This window comes from Apteryx rowi, unplaced genomic scaffold (assembly GCF_003343035.1).
Source record: "Apteryx rowi isolate R43461 unplaced genomic scaffold, aptRow1 scaffold_47, whole genome shotgun sequence".
NCBI classification, from domain to species: domain Eukaryota; kingdom Metazoa; phylum Chordata; class Aves; order Apterygiformes; family Apterygidae; genus Apteryx; species Apteryx rowi.
The window spans coordinates 1,555,962-1,577,472 of record NW_020450727.1 but is presented as its reverse complement, the minus strand read 5'-3'; the positions used below and the strand labels follow the sequence as shown (position 1 = coordinate 1,577,472).

Genomic DNA, 21,511 nt, shown 5'->3' with positions numbered 1-21,511 from the left:
GCAGGCGGAGGAGCTGCAGACCATGCACCGCGTCCCGGCGCACGGCGGCATGAGCAGGGCCGGCCAGGAGGCAGGGGCGGCCGGGCGCCCGCCGGGGAGGCCCGGGGCAGCCCCTCCGAGCCCGGGCATCCCCCCGAAGCGCGCCAAGGTCACCGCTGAGCTGGGGGCAGCCGAGGGGGCCCCCGCTCGCCCGCTGGCGCCAGTTTTTGCGCGCAAGCTGAAGAACGCAGCCATCGGCACCGGCTGCGACATCCGGCTGAAGGTGGTGGTGGCGGGGCACCCCCGGCCCAGCCTCCGCTGGTACAAAAACGACGAGCAGATCGCCCCGCGCGGGGACGAGTACGGCACCCTCTGGGTCCGCGACTGCAAGAAGGAGGACGCCGGCGTGTACACGTGTGTCGCCGAGAACGAGCGGGGAGAGGACATGACCAGCGCCGTGCTGGCCATCATTGACATGGAAGGTAAGGGCCACGGGGCCGCCCGGCCGGTCCGCCCGCGCCCAGGGCCGTGGCAGCGCTTTGCACCCCCCGCTCCGGCGCTGCCCTGGGGTCGGTGCCCGGAGGCAGGTGGGGCTGGGGGGGGGCCTGGTGCCCGGAGCGGCCGGGGCAGGTCGGCGGCTGGGAGAAGCACGTGCCCGGTGCCAGGGCAGGGCGCCAGGGGCTGGGCATCGAGGTGTGGGGCAGCACGTGGCGCAGAGCCTGCTCGGGGCAGGAGGAGAGAGAGAGCGCGGGGCTCGGCACCGCCGGGAGGCGCCAGCCCGTGGCCCCGCGGCCCCGCGGCCCCGGCACCTCGGCCCCCTTCGCGCCCCCTGGGTGCCGGGGCAGGGGGTGCCTTCGGGCAGCGGTGCCCGGGGCGCCATGGCAGTGCTGAGCTTGGCACCGGGGGCAGCTACTGGGGGAACTGGGCCCCTCAGGGGGGTGGGGCCTGAGTCACTGCAGTGGGAGGAGCCTAGCTGCAGGAGGTGGGGCTTATCTGTTATGGGGTGGGGCCAGTGCATGGAAATGGGCAGGGCCTGGTCATGCAGTGGGTGTGGCCTGTTGCTCCTCGGGGGGAGGAGCCGGCCTCCGCTGGGATCTCAGCGCTGCCTCCTTGCTGCCCCCCGGCAGCCCCGGTGCAAAGGGCAGAGCGTGCCACRTGGGGGGCAGCTTGTCCCCCTAGCCAGGGCTAGCGTGGCCCCGGGCTAGCAGCCGTGCTGGACTCGCCGTGCTGGAAGGCCCCGTGGCAGCTCCTCTGCTGGGGTCCCCCGGCCGTAGCAACCGGGTGCCCCTGCGGCGCGGGGGTGGGCGGGGGTGCCTGGGTGCTGCTGTCCCTCGCGTGCTGGTGTGCGTGCATGGGGGCCACGCAGGTTTGGGGCTCAGGTGCCGTGCGGCACCCTGCGCCCCTGCGCGTGCGTGCAGCCTCTGTGCGTGGGGGCTGCGAGGAGCAGCCGGCAGCGTGCACTGACTGTGTGACCAAGGGCTGCCACGGAGCCAGCCCCTCTGTGCAGGGATGGGACCTGCCACCAGGATGGCCACCTCTGCAGGGCCATCGCAGGGCCGTCGGGACCCCCCTGGCTGGGCTGGCCGGGCCCCGGCTTGCAGCAGAGCTGCTCAGGGGAGTGAAAGGTGCTGCTTGTGTGAGGAGGTTATGAGTGAGGGCAGCGAGCACGGGAGCCGTGCTGAGCCCTGGGGCTCCAGGGAAGGAGGCGCGCCTGGGGTTTTGCTGGGGGATCTCTGGGGACACTGCGTTTTGTGTGTGGCACTGGGCAGCAGAGGGGCCGGAGGAGCCTTCGCAGGGCTGCAGGGGAGTGCGTGAGGAGGAGGAGGCATTGCTCCATGTGCGGCTGGGACGCTGGAGGGGCACGTGTGGAGGATGAAGGAAGGAGTATGTGCTGCTTACAGGCCTGGTGGGGGGCACAGTGGGAACAGAGCTGTACTGGAGCGGTCCTGCCCAGCAGTGGGCATGCGTGGGAATCCGTGCGTTGCCGTGTGCATAGTGTACTGAAGGGCAGCAGTGCTGCCAGCGCAACGGGGCTGCGTGGGGTCCCAGCGCATTGCACCTCTGGGCCGGGGGGGCCRTGGTGCTGTGGATTCGGAAGGGGGCACTGAGCGTGTTGCGGGAGATGTGCCTTGCGCCGTGGGGCAGGAGCAGCCTGTCCTGCTGGGGCTGGGGGAGGTGTTTCACCCTGCTCTGGTGCTCGGCGCGCAGATGCGTCTCGCTGCGGCACCGCCTGCACGGGCCCCCTGCCGCTGCCCAGCCGCCCGGCACTGCCTGATTTCCCCAGGTGCCCGTTCCCGTTGTGCTGACGCACGCGTCCCTGCTCCCAATTTCAGCCACCGGCCCTCGTGGCCGCGTTTCTGGAGCAGATGACGGAGGCGTGGAGCAGACAGGACTGCCTAGCGTGCTCCCTGAATGTCACCCTGCCCCAGACGCTCCTCTGGGCGGGCGCTGGGCATGCCCTGGCACTGAGCAGAAAGCCACCCAAAAAGCCAGCCCTGGGGGCAGCACTGCGGGGTGCCCTGCAGGCCCCAGGGCTGGCAGGCTGCATGAGGAGCAGCGGCAGCCCCCAGGCAGGGTGTTGCCGCCGTCCAGGGCAGAAAGTCTCCGTGATGTGCTGGAGCAGTGCCCAGGGAGCCCCTCCGGGCATGTCAGGATGCGCCACCCCAGCCCCATTGCTCGGCCCCACCAGGGGCCCAGACGCTTGGCGCGCTGCTCCCCGGAGTCAATTTCTCCGTGCTGGGAGCCGAGCGGCGATCCGGGGCCAGGCGTGGGAAACGGAGCAGCCATGCTGACCGGGCCAGAGGGATCCGGCACAGCCGAGGCCTGGCGTGGGCAAGGTGCCCTGGCAGGACCAGGGCTCGAGGTCCTGCATCTGCTGGGAGTGGGGGTCCCCTGCCCCATCCGCCTGCGCCGTGCAGCGGGGTGCCGGGCTCTGTCCTCCGCCTTCTCCCCCCAGTGCCACGGGCCAGGTGGCAGCTCCCGGTGTGGGGCGGACGGCAACTCTCTCCGAGGTGGCTCCAGGCACTGCGAGGGGCCGGGGGGTCCGCGCTGCCCAGCTCTGCGCTCAACCCTGGCAGGTCCTGCTGCACCGGCTCCACATTCCCCCTTGCTCGCACGAGCCCGATTTAGCTCCTCTAATCCCTTGCCCTGAATCTGTCGCTCCACCCCACTAATGATTTTCTCCTGCTCCTCTCCCTTGAGGTCCCTTGAGTGCGTCAGCGCTGGCATGGGGGGCATGGGGAGGCCCACGTGGGGCTGGCGGGGCGTGCAGGCGGCGGGGCGTGCAGGCAGCGGGGCTCCCCGCGGCGCACCGGCGTGCCACGCTGCCGGCACCCCTGGCCCCGTGCCGCTCCTCCTGCCGCCTCCTCGCCCCACGGGCATGGGTGGGCTGTGCCGCCCTGTCTGACACCGTCTCCGAGGCCAGGTGGTCCAGGGGGCTCGCAGATACACTCAGGGACTCGCTGACCCTTCCAGCCAGCCCTGATGCTGCCTCTGGTCCCCAGCGGGGCCCCACCGGCTCCGGGGCAGCTAAGGCTTGTATCACTTCTCCAGCCGCACCTCCTCAATTTTTCCCCCTAAACTGGATTAAATCACCTCTTAAAATCTCCAGCCAATCTCCCTGCAGAGCCTGGGCCCAGCCCTCCCTCGGCTGTGCCAGCGCCGACTGATCCTCCGCGCCGGGGCTGCGTCTTATTTCAAGGCTGGATTTGTCCGTCTTCAGCTCCCAGCCCTGGATCTTGCCCCGCTCGCCTCCACCTGCACTCAGCAATCAAACCGCCTTGTAACCTTTTCTCTGCTCCAGGAACAGGCTGAACCGGAGCGGATTTAGGGGCAGGGAAGGAAGCAGGAGCTGCCCGTGCCCCGGCACAGCCCCTTCCCACGCAGCCCAGGTTACTCTCCAGCAGTGCTGTGGGGCGAAGCGTGTTTTGCAGCCCGGTTTGGTCCCTCTCCTTGCAGTGACGTGCGGTGGCACGACCAGGCACAGCACGGGTGACGTCCTACAGGCTCTGCGCGCGCTCCTAGCCATGGCCAGCGCAGCTCTGCCCTCTCAAATCCCTGGTTTCCTCCCAGGTGGCCCAGCAGCAGGGCAGTGATGGGCATGTTTTTCCAGCTGGAGGAGCTGTGGTCGCTGCTTTGCCCTCAGCGACAGCGTCCTGGGGCTGTGCGCAGCAGCAGCGATGGGAATGGCACCCCAGTGGGGACGGCCGCGCTGGCAGTGACCCTGGCGGCTCAGCACCCTGGCTGTTTATCTCGGTGCCTAATTTTAGGCCCTTACTTTGCAGAGCTGTGTCCATGTATAGCGCCAACTGCCCCTTCCTCAGGAGCCCCTGCCAGCTCTCCTCRGTGTGCTGCGCTCTCGGGGCCTGAACAGGATCTAAAACCTCCCCTTGCCACCTCCTCCCTGCTGCACTTAACAACAGCTCCTCCCTGGGACTCTCCCAGGCTGCCTCAGTTTCCCCTTGCAGACCCAGGCTGTCATACCCCATCTCCTGGCGGCCTCCCCTAACCCCAAGGCACAGCAGCACCTCAGAGGAGTCGAGGGTGCAGCAAGGCTCCAGCGCCAGCTGCGATGCCYGTCCTGGCGCTGCTGTGTCCCACACGAGCCTTCGCAATGCCAGGGTGCCCTGCGTGGCTGGTGCCGCCCCGGGTGCCGGTTCCAGCCAGTGCAGGGACAAGTCCCCTGGGCTGTGCAAGGGCGATGAGACTGGACCCACCCTTTAGGGTCTCTGCAGGCAGCAGGGCGGGAGGACGGACCTCGCCGTGCAGGTGCTGGTCCTGAGGGYGGCAAAGCGCTCTCGGCCGCTGCCCGGCCCCTGGCCCCTGGGGAAGCCTTGTCCTTTCCCGGGAGGGATCGTTGCACCCAGGCCAGCCTGCAAAGGGCTGCAAGAGACCTTGGCCCCGAGCGCTGCCTCGAGCTCCCAGCTGTGCCACCCCTGCAGAGCTGGGCACAGGCCTGGCAGGGCTTGCGTGGCGGCCGGGACCCCCTCGCGGGTCTGGACCTGGGGGGCGCTGAGGAGCGGGGCAGGCTGGAGCTGCAGCGGGTGCAGCTGTCCAGTCAGTCACCTCCACCCCTGCCCTCTCTCCYGCTGCCGGGGGGTTATTTTTGCTGAGGAATGTGCCGTCCCCTCGGATTCTGGCAGGTTGCAGGGCTTGTGTTACAGGCGAGAGGCTGAGACCCGGGCCCGCATGCGAGTAAATATAGCACCGCCGCTCGGGGCTGCGTGATGGGGCAGACGGCCCGTTCCCCCTCCCGGGGGCTGCCCCCTGCCCCCAGCTCCCCAGGCCCCTCCTGCCTCAAGACACCCCGTGTCTGCTCCCTGGCACCCTCTGCACCGGCTCGGGGCCCGGGGCGGTGGGATGCCAGGASAGTAGGGCAGGCCCAAAGTGGTGGAGAGAACAGAGCAAAGCGTGGCTCTTCTGCAGGCGCCGGTGCCTCGGGGCCGGGAGGCTGCTGCCGCACTGTCCTGCCCCCGTGACAAGGGACGGAGTGGGGCTGGGAAGGCCCTGGAGCAGGGAGACAAGGGATTATAGCCTGGGGGTGCAGGAGCTGCTGTGACACCCCTGGTTGCGTTGCCCACAGTGCAGGGACATGTCTGGGACAGGCATGAAGGGACTTGTCTGTGCGGCAAAGGGACGTCGGATTGCTGCCAGTCACAGGGATGCAAAGGGGCCAGGAGGGGTTGACAGGCTCCCAGTGGCAGGCCACGCCAAGGCCCACAGTTTCCCGTTTCTCCCCTGGTTCAGCTGCTCACCGGCTCAGGTCCCTCCGTGCCCACAGCAGCGAGGACGTTGTTCCTCGGGAACGAAGCTGCACATGTGGCGTGCTCAGGACCAGCTCCCCGGCTGCGGGGGACCATCACTCCCAAAGGTCACCCTGTCGCGTGCCGAAGGCTTGTCCCTGTGCAGGGCCTTACCTGTCCCCCACCTGCCCAGGCTTGCGTCACATCCCCACGTCCTGTCATGCCGCCCTTCCACTGTGCGCAGGCCTCTCCCTGGCAGCCCCGGCGGCTCTGCAAGGCACAAACACATGAAAGATTCATGACCAGATCTCCTCGCATCCGAGAAGGTTGCACACACCAGCAGCCTTCAATTATTCAAGGGCCCAGCGCCACCAGCTCCACGGGGCTGATGGCCAGTGCCAGGTGGCCAGCGCCCGGCTGCTCTTGCAGCGTACGGCGGGGACAGGACCCGTGCAACCTGCCGGGGAGCGCGGGGAAGCCCAGCAAGGCGCTGGGAGTCGCAGCTCCCTGAGCAGCGTAATTAATGCTGTATTTTGAGCAAGTGTTTGCTGACTGCTTTGCTCCGGACTGTTGCGGTCCGTCAGGTGAAGCTGGAGCAGGCTGGTGACGGGGGACATGAGCGGAGCTCGCAGGGGCTCAGTCCGCCTTGCTGCTCCAGCCCTGCCCCTCGCCTCACCCCCCTGCCCTTCCTTCGGCCATGCCATCACCGCGCCAGCTCCAGACCCTGCCCTGCCCTGTGTGTGCAGAAGACAAGGGGGCCGTGCCGTGGGGCTGCCCCCCGCCAGCGCAGGGCCTGGGGCAGTGCTGGGCGCAGGCTGCCGTCGCCTCCCACCGCACACTTCTGCAGTGACTCCTGCAGGAGACGTGGCTGATGGCGCAGCAGGCGCTTTGGGGGAAGCACGGGTCATACCCGAATGCCTCTGCGCCCTGCATTTTGGCAGGCCCGAGCACCACCGTGTACCGAGTCCAGGCTTCAGTGCTGCTTTACAGCATCCCCGACTGTGCTTTTAGCTCCCATGAGTGCAAAGAAATGCACAGGCCATGCGGACCTGGCAGGAGCACGTGCCAGAGCGTGCACAGCCCAAGCGAGACACCCTGGCAGAGACACCCCGGGGGCAGAGACCCCGGCAGACAGGAGCTCTGAGCCTGCCCCTTTACCCTGCCCTGCTGCCTCGGGGGTATCTGCTGCCCGGGCTCCTCTCCCAGGGCTGGAAGAGGGACGGCAGAGTCCTCTCGCCCTGACGGGAGTTTCCCGCTGTGCCAGCTCTGCTTTTGCATGACTCGCCTGATGCGCGGGGTCTCCACAGAAACCCCACAGCATCACTTGAAATGTGGGACTGTCAGAAATGTTGTATAAACAGCTCCTTTTGTACTGGGTAATTTGCAAGTTATTATGAAGCCATGAAAAGCGCCACGTTGGGAGTCACGGGCTGKGAGGAGAAGTGGAGAAAAGCTGCTGGAGCTGCCAAGCTTTGTGCTGTGTGCGATACTCGTGTACATGCTGGCRCGGGGCGGCCGGCTCCCCAGAGGAGGGGTGAGCAGCGAGAGGATGGGTGCTCGGCCGGGAGACCTCCTCCATCAGGGTCCCCACTGATGCCCTGCAGTGGGGCACTCTCCTCGGGGGCAGCAACCAGTCCCATTCCCCAGAGCACGAGGTGTCCCTTGGCTCCTGGGGCCCAACGGAGTGAGGAAGCAACATGGCTGGCAGGGGTGTTGGCAGCCTCCCTGGGAGCCCATCTGGGGACACTAATAGGCCTTAATGGCCCTAAACTGCCTCACCTGAGATCTGGACCCCCTCCCCCCCCCCAGCCCATGCTCCATTTAAGCTCATTTAAGCCCCATTTAAGCTCAGCCATGGGTACCCAGCCATGCCTTGAGCTATGCTGTTGGTGTGCCTGTCTCTAGCCCTGCCTCTGGCCTCATCTCCCTTTGCCCCCGACTGGGCACCCTGGGTGGACCCTGGTCTTGGTTCACCACTCGCCTCATTTGGGGCTGCTGGTGGGCCCTGTGAGCAGCTTGTGCCTCTCCTTGCTGTGTTCAGCCCCTGTGGGGTGGCACCCTATTGCTGAGGGCAGGGTCTGCACTGGGTCGCCCTCGGCTCCCTGCCCTTAGGAAGCAGCCGACCCTCGCTGTTCCCAGGCAGGGTCCTTACCCCAGGAACTGAGATCTCCTGTGTGTCATGAAACACAAACAGGGGCAACTGAGGCCCCCAGCCCATCTCCCCAGGTCGAGTTCGTGTCCCACCAGCCGTAATACGGAGATGCCAGCCCAGGGCTGTGCTTCAGGGTGAGCACGTAGATCAGGAGTCCAGCTCGTCATCCCACGTGGGACCGGGGACCAGCCCCCAGGAAGGGGGCCAGGACACAAGGCCAGCCTCGGGGGGCCTGGGGCGGAGGCTGTGTGGGCTTGCAAGGGGAGGCCGTGCGAGGCTGGCGGGGAAGGGAGCGTGCACGCCGTGGTGCGGGTGCTGCTGGGTTGCTGCGAAGGACTGTGCCCACGTTAGCTCTCTTGGTTGCATGTGAGTGGGCCAGGCAGCGCTGGGACCCAAATGCGCGTCCTGGACGAGGGGTCTGCCTGCGCCAGCGGCGACCGGGGGACTCCCAGGGCTGGCAGGAGGCTGGCCGACAGCAGTCCTGCTGAGTGTGGATCTCAGCCGTGGCAGTGCCGTGGCGTGCTGCGGTGGCACTGCTGCGTGTGGGGTTGCAGCAGCTGCAGGAGCCCTGCTTGGGGGCACGTCGGGGACCGTGTGCGGAGGCGGTCGCACGCGGCACTGGCGTTGTGTGGTTCTTACCCCCGTCGGGGTGCGTGTGGGAGCCCCAGTCGCGGGCAGTGGCCTGCGGTGCTCAGCGCTGCGCTGCGCGGGAGAGAAGAGCAGCCTTTGCCCCAGGCGGCGGGACAAGGCGGGCTGGCGGCAGGGGACGGTGACACAGCAGGGCCATCACGCTGGGCAGGGCAGGGGTCTCGGGCCCCGGGGGTGCCACGGAGCCGAGCCAGCAGGCAGGGGAGGGCAGGACGCGTGCCCGCGTGCAGCCGAGCGTCCCCCCGCCCCGCGGCCCTCGCCCCTCGCCACCTGTGCCCCGCGAGCCTCCCCGCCGCCGCCGTCACTGTGTGTGCCAGGGCTGGCGAGGAGGCGGAGGCGGAGGCAGGCGGAGGAAGGATGGAGGGAGGAGCACTCCAGTGATGCTTCATGCTCGCGGCTCCAGCCCTCCGGAGCCCAACCTGGCGAGCCCCTTCCTCCCCGGCCGCCGTCCCCGGCTGCCGCCGGCGGAGGATGCTCCCAGCATCGCCGGCCCCTCGGGCGTGCTGACATTGGGGACCCCGCCGGGAGCGGGTTGGCGTCCTGCTGGGCCCGAGCCAGTGCGGCTGGGCCAGCAGGGCTCTGCAGAAGCATGAAGAAGATCTGGGTGAAGAAACGCTTCCAGGTAAGGGCTCCGGGCTCCTGAGCCCAGGAGCACACGGAGGAGGGGGCAGTGCCGGCGAGCTGGAGCGGATCCAGCCAAGCTGGAGATGGGGGTGTCCCTCCAGTCCTGTCCCTGCCACCTGGGGGTCCCCAGGGCTTCACCTATTGCCAGCTTTAACCCAGCTTGCAGAGCTGCCAGCTCCCTGGCTGTCCCCGGCGCCCCCGGGCAGCGCTGTCCCAGGAGGGCGACAGGGCAGGTGCCTGGCAYCGCCTTTGCCCGGCGCCATCCCGAGGAGCTGGGCTCTGACCCTCTCCCTGGGCTTCCCCCCCCTCCCTGTGCCACCCTCTCCCCTCTCTGCCCTCCTGAGCCGCGGTAGCAAATGGAGGCTGCTTCATGGCTCCCTCCAGCCCTGCTGCCGGTGGTCACGGACCTGGAGACGGAGGCTTTGCATGCGTCATCCCCTCCGCGTCAGGAGCATGCCTGGCAGAGGCAAAGCTCCTCCGCGGGGCCCCTCGCCACACGCTCTGCCACTGAACAAGGACGTCACTTGGCCGCGGGGGGAGGACGGGGGCGAGCCTTCCAGGAAGCCCTCCCGGCTCCCCCAGGGCACACGACCCCCCGGCACGGGGTGCATGGCCCCCCCGGTGTCACCCCACCTGGCTGCAGGTCCTTGCCCCCCCCCCAGGGCCGGGAAGGGGCTGTCACCYGCAGCCCCTTCACGGTGGGTGCAGGAGGTGCCTGGGGACGGAGATGCCCTGGGATGTGGTGGGGATGGGCTAGACCCGTCCGAGCTGGGAGCGGGGCGTTGGGGGTGTTCGTCTCCCACYGGGGCAGGGAGGGTCACACCGGCTGCCCTTGGGGACGGCATGCACAGGGGCTTGGTGCGTGCTGGGGGACGGCTCTGCTTCATTGGCCCAGGCACTGGGGGCATCTGGACGCCYGCAACGGCAATCCCTCCGCATCAGGCGAGCCGCCCTCTGCCTCCCTGTCTCCCGTCTGTCCCTGCTCCTTGTCTATCTGTCTCACACCGGCGGCACCAGTGTTGTGTGGTGCTGGGCTCCACACGTCAGGCAGTGGCAGGCTGTGAGGGCTGTGCTCCAAGTCCCCAGGAGCCCCCGTGGGGCTCCCCCGGGGCCCACGGTCCTGACCGGGGACAGCGAAGGCCTCTGCAAGCCCAGCCTGGGCAGGGGGGGTCTGYGCATCGCTCTGGGCAGGCAGGGCAGAGCCGGAGCAGGGTGCTGAGCCCAGCTGGTCCCCTGGCTRGGTGGGCACAGAGCAGGCTCCAGGGGCTCCCCAGCTCCTTTTCCTGGGGTGCAAAAGAAACCCCAGGCAGGGACCACATCCCCCATTGCCCAGCAGGCATTTGGAGCCCAGATCCTGGCCCCACAGCAAACCCCGCGCTCTGTGCTGCTCCTGCCCCCTTTCCACCACTGTGCCTGGACCATTCCCCTCCTAGAAAGCAGAGGGGCAGCTCTCCACTGCCTCTGGAGCCGCAGCTTGGTGACCCTGCGTCACCCAGCGCTTGGCGGGCGCCGCTCCCTGCCGAGCGGCGGGTGAGCGCCGTGCCCACGGAGGGTCTGGGCTGCAGGGTGCCCCCATCCCACAGGGACCTGTTGCCATGCAGGGGGCAGAGGACCCAGCCACCCCGCTGCTCCGGGGGACGGAGCCTGGCCCAGGCCTGCCGGCCRCACTCGCCACATTCGGTGGGGAGCTGATGGCGCCAGTCCCCGGGGAAGCCACGAGAGCACCCGATAATGGCACTCAATTGCATTTTCATTTTTTAATGGGGGAATTATCCGCCGATGGTGCAGTTAATCACTYGTGTACCTTTCCCTGGCCTGGAAGACGGGCTGCCAGCCAGAACCGGCACAGTCAGCCGAGGCGGGAGGTGAAGCCCAGCTCAGCCTGAATACAAATGTGTCTCGTGCAGCCGCTGCCCTCCGGCCTGTGCCGCATGCAGGGAGGGCCGCAGGCTGGCGGGAGCCCCCGCGTGCTGCCCACCAGCTGGGGGCTGCTGCAGTGGCAGGGTCTGGGGCTTGCAAAATGAACCTGCTCCCCTTATAGAGGGCAACTGAGCCTTGGCCGTGCTTGTCTGCCTGTCGCTGGTGGCTGTCTGTCCATGACCCTGCTTGGCACCTGCATGGAGGCAGGAGGGGCTGGAAGAGCAAAGGGCTTCGTGTCCTGCAAGAGGCTCCATGCTGGGGAGACAGGGCGCAGGGTGTTAGCATCCCGGGGATTGCCCAGACTGGCTGGAAAAGAGACTTGGTCCAGGCCTGGCAGCCCAACCCTGTCCTGGCAGCCCAATGCTGCCTGTCTGCCCCCTGCATCCCCTTTGCATCCCGCTTGCCCTGCTTGCCTCGGAAATTGCCTCGTCCCTCTGCTTTCCCAGGAGACGGCATCGGTGCCTGCTGGGCCCAACAGCTGGGTCGCCCCAGGCCACTCTCTCCCTTGGCAAGCGGGTGCCCAAGTGCTGAGCTGCTGGCACGGAGGGCAGCCGAGCTGGCAAGGTGCTCCCGGCGCCTCCACCCCGCGCCCGGCTCCCTCCACCTGCCCGGACAGCGGGAGCGCACGCRGCTCCCACGCCTCCAGCCCCTCGCAGACAGGACGGTCCCATGCCGCTTGTGCCAAGGCGGCCTCCCGCGCAGCTGGCACGACCTCGGTGCGGGAGGGTGGCTGCTGCCCCTGCGTTGGGTCCATGCCTGGCTGGCTGCGTCTGGGCCAGGGCTTGGAAGATGCTTTGCTGGCCCGGTCCCCATGCTGGCACGCGCCGTGGCTTCGAAGGGGCTGCGGAGCACTGGGGCACCTGCCCGGGCAAAGGCCCTGCTGCAGCCGGGTCCTGCCCGCAGGCAGGGGGGCAGCGGTGCTGGGGCAGCGGGGGTTTGCAGGGCCCCTCGCCCACCAGGAAGGGGCGGCAGCCCCGGCCCCCAGGCTCGCTGTTGCTGGGATGCACCCGCCCGGAGCAGGCCGTGTGCCATGTTTTGGAGAGACAGCCAGGGAAAGGCACTCGAGGTGCAACGGGGACAGTGTTTCGTGGGTGCGCCCAGCTCCAAGCTGTTCAGCTGGGTGACGGCAGGAGCCCGCTAGCGCCGAGCACCGGGGTGGTGACGGTGGCAGGCAGAGCGCGGCCGCTGCAGAGCCTGCCGTGCCCCACGCAGGGCTCGCGCAGGGGGAGGGAGGCCCGAGTGCCCCGCATGGCCTGGAGCCAGCAGCTGGGACACGGCCACGGCCGTGCCCGCGACGCAGCGCTGGCAGGGCCGGGCGTCTGAGCTGGCGTGCACGCACGTGTGCGCTGCATTCAGGGAACGTCTCATATCGGGGCCRGGCTGCTGTCGGGGAAGATGTGCATGTCATTGCAGGCGTCCAAGCGTGTGCGTGGTAATAGATGCCAGGATGTGAAGAAAGACCTTAGAGACATCAAGGAGCGTGTGTGCGCTGGTGTGTGTGCGTGTGTGTGTGCGCAGCCGTGCAGGCACCAGGTGTGGCTAGCTGTGTCTTTGCACATGGGTGCGTGGGGGCGCGTGTGTGCCTGCCGGTGTGGGTGTGTAGCGAGGGGGTGTACTGTGCGCGTGTGTGGTGGTGGCTGTGCTCTGCTGGGGGAGGGAGAGCATGTGCAAGGAGGGCTGTGCCGCGCCGAGGCGTGYGTGTGAGTGCTGCTGCATGTGCCGAGCTGGAGCGTGCGTGTGAGCGGTGCCACGTGTGGCGTGCTGGGGCGTGCATGTGTGCCRCGTTGCGTGTGCCGTGCTGGTGCGTGTGTGTGAACGCCGCTGCGTGCGCCGTGCCGGGGCATGCATGTGAGCGGTGCTGCGTGTGCCGTGTTGGTGCACGTGTGCAAGCAGTGCCGTGTGTGCCATGCAGGGGCGTGCGTGTGAGTGGTGCTGCGTGTGCCACGTTGGTGCATGTGTGCAAGCGGTGCCACGCAGGGGCGTGCGTGTGAGCGGTGCCACATGAGTCATGCCGCGGGGTGCGTGCGAGTGGTGCTGTGTGCGCCGTGCGTTTGTGCGCGTGGTGCCGCATGTGCCGTGCCCTATCTGCCTAGTGTGTGACACGAGGGTGCCCGTGCCTGTGTCCCGTTGTGTGTCGGGGGCAGTGACCCCTCTGTCCCCCGCCCTGTTTTAGAGTGGGCCACGGGGAGGGCTCTGATGGACATCCCGGGGGGTCCTGCGGCACCCAGACGGGCTGCCCCGCTCAGCAACCCTGTGTGGGGCAAGGCAAGCCCCGAGCCCCCCGGCACTGCCCAGCCTCCTCCTCCAGGTTGTCCTCACGGGGTGCCTGCCTGGAGGGATAATTCTCTTTTCTCTTTTCCTTTGCAGAAAACCGGCCACTCACGGCGCTTCGGGCGCTTCACGCATGGTGCGTTGAATTACCAGGACCCCGTCCTTCCCTCGGTCCCCTCTGAGCACGGCCGGGATCGGGGGGTCTGACCCGTGYGAACGGGCCCTTCCTGCTCCACCTGCAGTGCTGGGGAGGGGGCCGGGGGGTGCCCAGGGCTGGGCTGCGTCTGGGCACCCCCAGAGGTTGCGCCCCTCCATGAGGCTGGACTCCGTGGGCACATCTCAGCCCAGCAGCTCCAGGCGCTGCTCCGGGTCCGCCGTGGGCCGCTGCGAAGGGGAAACATGCCCGAGGGCCTGGCCCAGGCTGAGCCGGGGGGCTGGCGCGTGCCGGCGTTGGGCCTGGGCGGGGGGCTGCAGGGTAGCGCAGCGCAGGGGCTGTGCGTGGAGCAGATGGGGGGGCACTGAGCTGCCCAGGGGCAGCTGAGGTGGTGATGGCAGAGGGGGGCTGCAGTGGGGCAGCGGATGCTGTGCCCTCCACTCCCATCCCGGCACGGCTGCAGGGCAAGGGATGTGCCTCTTGCCTAAGGGCTCGGTTGTGGTGGCTTGTGATGGCTCGGGCAGCCCTCCATGACTGCACAGGGATCAGCTTTCCTTGGATGGGGTGTTACTGTGGCTCCGATCTGGTTTGGCCGCATCCTGCCTGTGGGAGGCTTGCAAAGACGCCCTACTTGGGCCCACTTTGGCATGGACCAGAAACTTATCCTGAGAGCAGTAGGGCCGGTCTGTAGGAGCGTCACAGCTTTCTCAACCAGAGCAGGGCTATGGGGTATTGCAATATATTGCAATACTTTCCACAGGTGGGGTAGAGGATGCGTGTGTATTTGCCAGAAGGAGGGTGTTCACATGCCAGCCTCTGAGCCAGCGTGTGTGCAAGTGGACACACACGCACATGCGCACCAGGACCGTTCTGCGCAGGAGCGCACAGCCGGGTCGTGGGCTGTGGGAGCCAGGCCCCGTGCTGCGGCGCTCTGCAGAGCGCAGGGGCGTGTGGGTGCTGCGGCCGTGAGGCCAGGTTGTGGGGCAGCTCGGAGCGGGTCCAGGAACAGGTGCCTGGATGCGACCATGACGCGGGGAGGGGATGCCGTGTCCGGTGCAAGCGGTTCGGTCTGTGCGAGTCAGGAAAGAGCAGCTGCATGCTGCATGGTGAACAACTGGCAGAGAGCTCAGGAGGTGCCAGACCTGTGCCCGTGCCCCATGGGCGCTCGGCCACTGCTATAGGTTTGGGTAGGGCAGGGGGTGCCTATTATGGGGTCCTAAGATGGGACAAATGCCCAGGCCTGTGCTCCCTCCCTGGACCCCAGGCCCGGCACATGGTACCAGGCTCTCCGACCCGGCATGGCTCGGTCACAGCACCGCCCTGGCAGGACACTGCCCCATGCCAGTGTGGGGAGGTGCTGGGGACAAGTGTCCTGCCCCACTGCCCCACGCGTCTCCGCAGGCCGGGCCGATAACCGGGTGTTGATGTCTCTCTCTCTCTTGCTGCCCCTATGGAAGCGAAGTTTTCCGCTCCTGCAGGAAACAAAGCTACGGTAGGACAGCACTCACCTCATGCCGGCCCCTGTGTGCCTGGAATGGGCCCCATGCCCCCAGCCTGCCTCCGTCCCCCCTCTCTGCTCCTGCCCCGGCGCTGCCTCGCTGCCCCCACGCTGCCCCGCTGTCCCCACCAGCCCTGGCTACAGCTGCCTTGCCCCTGCCCCTGCATCCCCACCCGCCGGCACCACCTTCCCGCCTGCCTCCATCCTACGTCCTGCCATCCGCTGTAGCTCCTGCCCCCTTTTTCCTACCCTGCAGCATGTCCTTCCCTGCCTGCCCCAGCTGCACTTGGCTCCTTCCCGCCCCAGTCCTGCCTTTCCCTGCTGGCGGTCTGTGCCCTCTGCTTCCCCGGCGGACCCCGTGGTCATGGTCATGCCCCCTGCCCTGGCACGGCCTCATCCCACACTGCCCGGAGCTGCCCCAGTGCTGCTTTCCTGCCGTGGACTCAGTGGGTCTGCGAGAGGCAGTGCCAGCCCCCCCGCCATCCCCATGTCCCTTCACCCTCCGCTTTTCCCCCTGCAGACTCGGAGACCGGCGAGGATGAGCCCAGTGACCCCCAGGTGACGCAGCGCAGCGAGCTCCAGGATGAGACGGCCTTCAGCACCCCCACGGGTGAGTGGCAGGTCCCTGGGCAGCACCGAGCCCAGCATGGCCAGGCAGGGCTGCTGGGCATGGTGGCCCTCTGCCGACCCAGCTTTGGGGTCCCCGTGGGGAGGGAGCCATGCAAAGAGGGTCTGGGTCTGCAGGGTGTTGCTCGGTCCCTGCCCCGTGCCAGCTCCCCGCTCCGAGCAGGGTGCTGGGCTGGCGCCTGCGAGCACCCCGTGGCGGCTCACCCCTCTCCTTCCAGGCGAGTCTGACACCCTCGTGGACGCCTCCATGAACACGACGCCGACCTCGGTGCTGGCCCTGTCGCAGGCGGAGGAGCGCTCCAGCTGGTCGGGCAGCCAGCAGACCGTGGTGGAGAAGGAGACGGATGCCAGCCTCCCCGTAAGGGGACCCTACCTCCGCCCCAGTGCCTGGCAGCCGCAGGGAACCCCAAGGCAAGCAAACGCGCAGGCCCCGCACGGCGCCGAGGTGCGGCACCTGGGTGTGGAGCCGCTGGTGCGGGCATCACGGGCTAATCTGGTGGGCACAAGCTGGGGGTCGGAGGATAGCCTTTCGGTGGCCAGCGACCCCTACGGCAGCGCCTTCAGCCTGTACCGAGGACGGGCGCTCTCGCTCCACGTGTAAGTAGCCAGGGGAAGTGCGCGGAGGGGACTTCGCGCTGGGGCCATCTCCTTCCAACCCCCGCAGCCATCTTCTCCCCTCTGCCTGGGGCTTTCTTTGGCTTCTCCATCCCTGGATGAGGAACGGAGGCTCTGAGCCGTAGGCAGCGCTGTCCCTGGTGAGGAGGGAGCAGCCTGGGGAGAGGAGGGGACAGGCATTCGGGTGAGGGGGTTGGACACGGGGGTCCTGGAGCTGGGTCCCTCTTGCTGTGGCTAGATTGAGGTTGGCGCTAGCTGCGTGCCCCGCTGCATGGGCTGCAGGTCCGTCCCGCAAGCCGGGCAGCGGGTCTGCCCGCCACGGGCAGGCTCTCCGCATGCAGCCTGGGGTGCGGGCACCTAGGGGAGTGCAGCGGCCCGGGCAGTGCTGCCCGGTGCTGGGGCTCTGTGACACTCGGTCCCCGCAGCACAGGGGACGCGCCGTATCCCCGGGATCCGCTGACGTGCTCAGAGCCCCCTTCCCTCCCCGCCACCTTTGGTTTCGCACGCCCACAGGCCTGCTCCTTCGACCTCCATCCTTTGCGTTCAAGGCTGCTTGTTCCACCAGAACCTCATCTCCACCTTATGATTTCTGCACCGCAAACTTCAACCCCTCCTGGCTGCGCTGCCAGCAGAGGCGGGCGGCGGGGCTGGGGCAGCGGGACGGGGGGACGTGCCTGGAGCAGAGGGGTTGGTGCCTCCCCCCGCCTGCCTTGTGGAAGACCTGGCCTGTGCTGGGTGCACCAGGACATCCCGGGCAAATTGGGGCTCCCCACTGCCTTCTTCCCTCCAGTCCCGTCTGCATGGCAGCCCTGGGAAGGGGACTCGCTGGGTGTCCCAGTGTCGCAGCCCCAGACACCCCTGCCCAGACAGGTGTCCCTGGGCACCGGTCTGTTATACTGGCCTCAGCAGCCCAGGACGCTCACCCAGCCCAGCCTGGCCAGCCCCCGGTGGTCTCAGCACGGCTGGATCCCCTCGCCGTGGCCCCTCCAGTCTCCCCAGTCCCGGGGTTACCCCGTTCCCATTGCCCGGCGGTGCTGGGGTCGGGGCTAGCAGGGCTGATGCAGCACGCAGGCGGGGAGGGCTCTGAACCTCTCTCCTGTGTCCTCTCTGCTTGCAGCAGCATCCCCCAGGGGGGCTACCGGAGAGACGACCCCCACGGTGGCCCCATCTCTCCAAAGCCCGGCGCCGAGCCCCCGAGATCCCCCGCAGCCCTGCCGCTGACCGCCAAGCCCCCCATCCTCCGCTCGCCGTCTCCTCGCGCCGGCCTGTGCCCGCCCCCGTCCTCCGGAGCCGCGACCCAGCCCGCCGCCCGTGGCCCTGGCGTCCCCTCCTTCACCCCCGTGACCCCTCGCAAGAAGTCTGCGGTGCCGGCTGAGTACCAGGACACCGTCCCTGAGGAGTACGAGGAGAAGATCAAGAAGCCCAAGTCCTCGGGGTACTCGCAGGCCAGCCCGCAAGATTCCCGCCCTCAGACTCCCATGAGCGACACGTCCAGCCGCATCTCCGTCCGGGCATCGCCCAAACTGGTGCGCTCCAGCTCCAAGATCTTCGAGAGGCTGCAGTACTTCGAGGAGCGTCGGAAGAGCCTGGAGCAGGCGGACAGCCCCTTCCCCGCACACCCCTGGCTGCCCCTGCGCAAGACGCGCTCCTTCGACCAGCCCGGCTTGGACTCGCGCCGCCCCTGCACGCCAGGCAGCTCGCGGGAGGACGTGCGGGACGGGACCCGCTCGGAGCTGGGCAGTGCGGCCTGCCGGCGCCTGGCCTTCCGGCAGAAAGCCGCCTCCTTCGACGAGCGGGGCAAGTTCGCCAGCCGCGTCTACGACATCGAGCACAAGTTCTCGGAGGAGCTGAGCCGCATCAAGCGGACGGTCTCCAAGCAGCAGCTGAGGCGCTCCCAGGAGCTGGGGAAGCCCGGGCTGCCCCGCGCACCTTCGCCCCACGTGGCGAGCGAGCCCGCRGCCCCCCGGGCGCACCGGACCCAGTCCTTGCAAGGCGCTGCCGGCCGCAAAGCCCCGCTGCCGAAGGCCTTCCCGCCGGCAGAGAACACGCACGTCATCCAGCATCTCGCGCTGTCCAGCATGGCGCTGGTGGGGCCCAACGACGAGCCAGAGCCGGGGGCGCCGCGCGGGCGGAAACCCCTGGTGCGGAGCAGCCAGCCTGCGGAGGCGGAGCAGGCGGGCACCAAGAAAAGCCTGCAGCAAGAAGGCACTGGGGAAGTGAAGAAGAAGGAGCAGTGGCCGTTAGCGCAAGCCACCCCACTGGGACGGGTGGCTCTTTTGGAGGCAGGCGCCGCCGAAGGGACCCTGTGCCCAGACGGGGGCCCCGTTGGTGGAGCCAGGGCCCCCGGGGTGGGGAGCAAAGCCCTGGCCGCGAGGCTGGCCGTGCCCCACGGGCTGTACCGGCGGCCGGAGGCGCCCTCGGAGGTGCGGTTCCTGCCCTGGGCGAAGCCGGGCATGGAGCAGGAGGCCCGCCTGGAGAGAAGCTGGGCAGGGCAGCACGGCGCGAGCAGGGAGCCGGAGAGAAGGCAGCCGAAGGTGTCAGAGAAGAAAGACAGCGTCCGGACGGCTCAGGAAGGCAGGAGCACACGGAGCAAGGGGAAGGGGCGCCGAGCCAGGCCCATGTCTCCAGAGCTAGGTAGGGGCATTGCTTTCCTGCTTGCCGCGGGCACAGAGCTGGCCCAGCTGGCCCCTGTGCAGGCTTAGGGACCCCAGTGTGCCTCTGCCCCAGCACCACCTGCCCATCTCCAGCCGTGGGGTGCCCCAGCTGCACCAGAGAGAGCAGAAATGGGGCAGATGGGGGGCACAGCCTGCTCTGGAGGTTGGCGCTTTGGCACCAACCAGCTCTATAATCCAGGCAAACCAGGGTACCAGTTCGCTGGGCCTCAAGGTCACGATGCTTGCTGATGTCTCTGTCCCCCCCGCCTGACACAGGAAGGATGCACTGTGCTGGCCTCTGGCACCCTCTGGCACCCAGCCCTGGGCTGGTCTGAAACCACACTGGGGCGCAGGGCATCCATGGCATCTTGTCCCAGGTGGGCTGTGCGTGGTGKTACACGCAGGGCATGAACCCCAAGTGCACCCAGAGGACGTTGTAATGGCTTGGCCTGGGGACAGAGATGCCATGCCGCCTTCCTCCTTCCCTCCCCTGCCGTCACCTCTCGTTCCCAGAGCTGCCCTGTCTTTGAGGAGCTCCCTGCTCTGTTGTCCCCAGCTTTGTCCTGCTGTGGGCACCACTCCATGGCTGAGCCTGTCACGGCTCTTTCCTCCCCTGCGGTGGCGCAGGGACCTGCTACCACCCCTGTAATGACATGGGGCATGACCTGCCAGTTCTATGTGTGGGGAGGGATGGGCAGAGGGTCACCGCAGCCCCCGGCTCAGCCTKTGTGCCGCCTGGCGCCGCACAGGACCTGCTTTCTCTGCCTGCGAGAGACCTCCCTGCCCCGCTCACAGCCATGTGGCTCATCTCTCCCTGTCCAGAGTCCTCTGATGACTCCTACGTCTCAGCTGGTGAAGACCCCCTGGAAGCACCCATCTTTGAGATCCCCATTCAGGACACGGCGGTGGCCGTGGGTGCGGAGGTGCTGCTCAAGTGCATCGTCACAGCCAACCCCCAGCCGGAAGGTGAGTGAGCTCGGAGGCTTGGGAGCGCGAGCCAGCCGGGGCGGCAGTGGGGCCCAGCGCCAGGCGCTGTGGGGCTCCAGCACAGCCCTGCCACTGCCTCCCTGTGTGTCCACATCCCCCCACCCCGAGCCCAGGCAGTGGTGTGCTCAGCAGAGGGCACATGCTGAGTTGTTCCTTGGAGGCCATGTGAGCCATGAGGCCCCTGAATAGCTGAGAGTGGCCGGCATTCGCTGCAGGTCATGGGAGGGCAGCTGCTAGGCTGTGCACCCAGCAGGACAGGCGGCTGGGAGCCCCGGGGTGCCCTGGGGTGGCAGAGCTGTGGCTTGGTGCTCTGCAGGGATGTGACGGGCCCACCTCGGGGGCAGCCCGTCACACCACCCAGGCTGACGTGAGCTGCTTGGGTGCRGAGGGCATGCCATGGTGCAGCGGGCAGGGCACCAGGGGACAAGCAGGGGAAATACTGGTGATTCCCCCGCACTGGGCTATGGGAAAGCAAGAGGAGAAGCGATGCTGAGCGCTCTGCAGACATGAATGGGTGGTGCTCCAGGATGCTGCTTGGACAACCTGGGTGGCTTCCCGGTGGCAGACCCCATTCCCACTCCCCGGTTCCCAGCTGCAGGGCTCAGGGCGTGTGGGCAGCAGGGACCTGGGCAGGGGATGCTGCCAGCCAGGTCTAGTGCCAGGTGCAGTCAGACCCAGCTGCAGAAATGGGCACCAACAAACTGGCCCTGAATCCTGCGCAGCCCGGTGCCTCCTGCATCCTCCACCGGAGGGCAGGAGGATGCCAGGAATCAGAGAGGGGCCAGCCCCACTCTCTCCACCGGGGCCGTGGGAACCTGGGGCTGCTCCCCACGGCAGAGAGGTGCCCAGGCTGGGCAGAGGAGCCTCTCGCCTTGCAGGCCCCCCCTACAGATGCCTGGGGAGGGGGGCTCTCCTGCCCCGGGGGCGGCCTGGAGTGACCCTGCCTCTGCCCACAGTGTCCTGGAGGAAGGACGGGGTCCCGCTGAGGAGCAGCGCCACGTGCCCCATCAAGGCGGAGGGCGAGCGTCATACCCTGCTGGTCAGGAGCGCCCGGGTAGCCGACGCCGGCCTGTACACGGTCACCGCAACCAACGAGGTGGGGACCACCTGCTGCAGCGCCATCCTCAGCGTGCGGCCCGGTGAGTGCCGGGCGGCCGGGCGGCAGGAGCTGGCAGGGCGGTCGGTGGGACGGGCAGCGGCAGGGTTCCCCCCGTCCGGTGGCGGGCGGGCCGGCGCTGCCGCAGGCTGGCTGCCAGCTCAGCCTCTGCTGTCACTGGGAAGAAACCGGCTTCCTTACCCTACAAGGCTCTGTCTGAACCAAAGCAGCTGACGCGCTGCCGGCAAGCGTGGAGGGACCCTGCCGTGCCGCGGGAGCGGGGTCAGGCCGTGAGCATCCCCGGTTCCCGGCAGCAGCCCCGCGTCGGGCCTGCCTCCACGCCCCTGTCCGCGGGGACGCCCCAACCCGGGAGCGTCCTTGGGAGCCCCTGGGGGCCCCGAGCTGCCTGGGGGCTGGAAGAGCCCGGGAAAGCACATGCTGCGTGGTGCAGCCAGGCCCACCCAAGGGTGCACAGACCCCCGGGGGGCCCAGCACCCCCGCGGCAAGGCCGGGGGTGCCGCCAGCCCCCCCGCCGCAGCTGCGCT

At 68.3% G+C, this 21,511-nt stretch overlaps 1 protein-coding gene across 1 annotated transcript in view; it reads left to right on the top strand.

Moving 5' to 3' along the window:
• The first annotated feature begins 22 nt into the window (after nt 1-22).
• Nucleotides 23-21,511, top strand: part of SPEG (SPEG complex locus) — a 44,302-nt gene continuing 22,813 nt past the window's right edge. Inside the window, exons 1-6 of the mRNA XM_026077944.1 lie at nt 23-461; nt 15,508-15,597; nt 15,833-16,211; nt 17,347-18,863; nt 19,706-19,849; nt 20,827-21,009. Of these exons, the coding sequence (XP_025933729.1) occupies nt 23-461; nt 15,508-15,597; nt 15,833-16,211; nt 17,347-18,863; nt 19,706-19,849; nt 20,827-21,009 (2,752 nt within the window). The remainder of the gene's footprint in view (nt 462-15,507; nt 15,598-15,832; nt 16,212-17,346; nt 18,864-19,705; nt 19,850-20,826; nt 21,010-21,511) is intronic.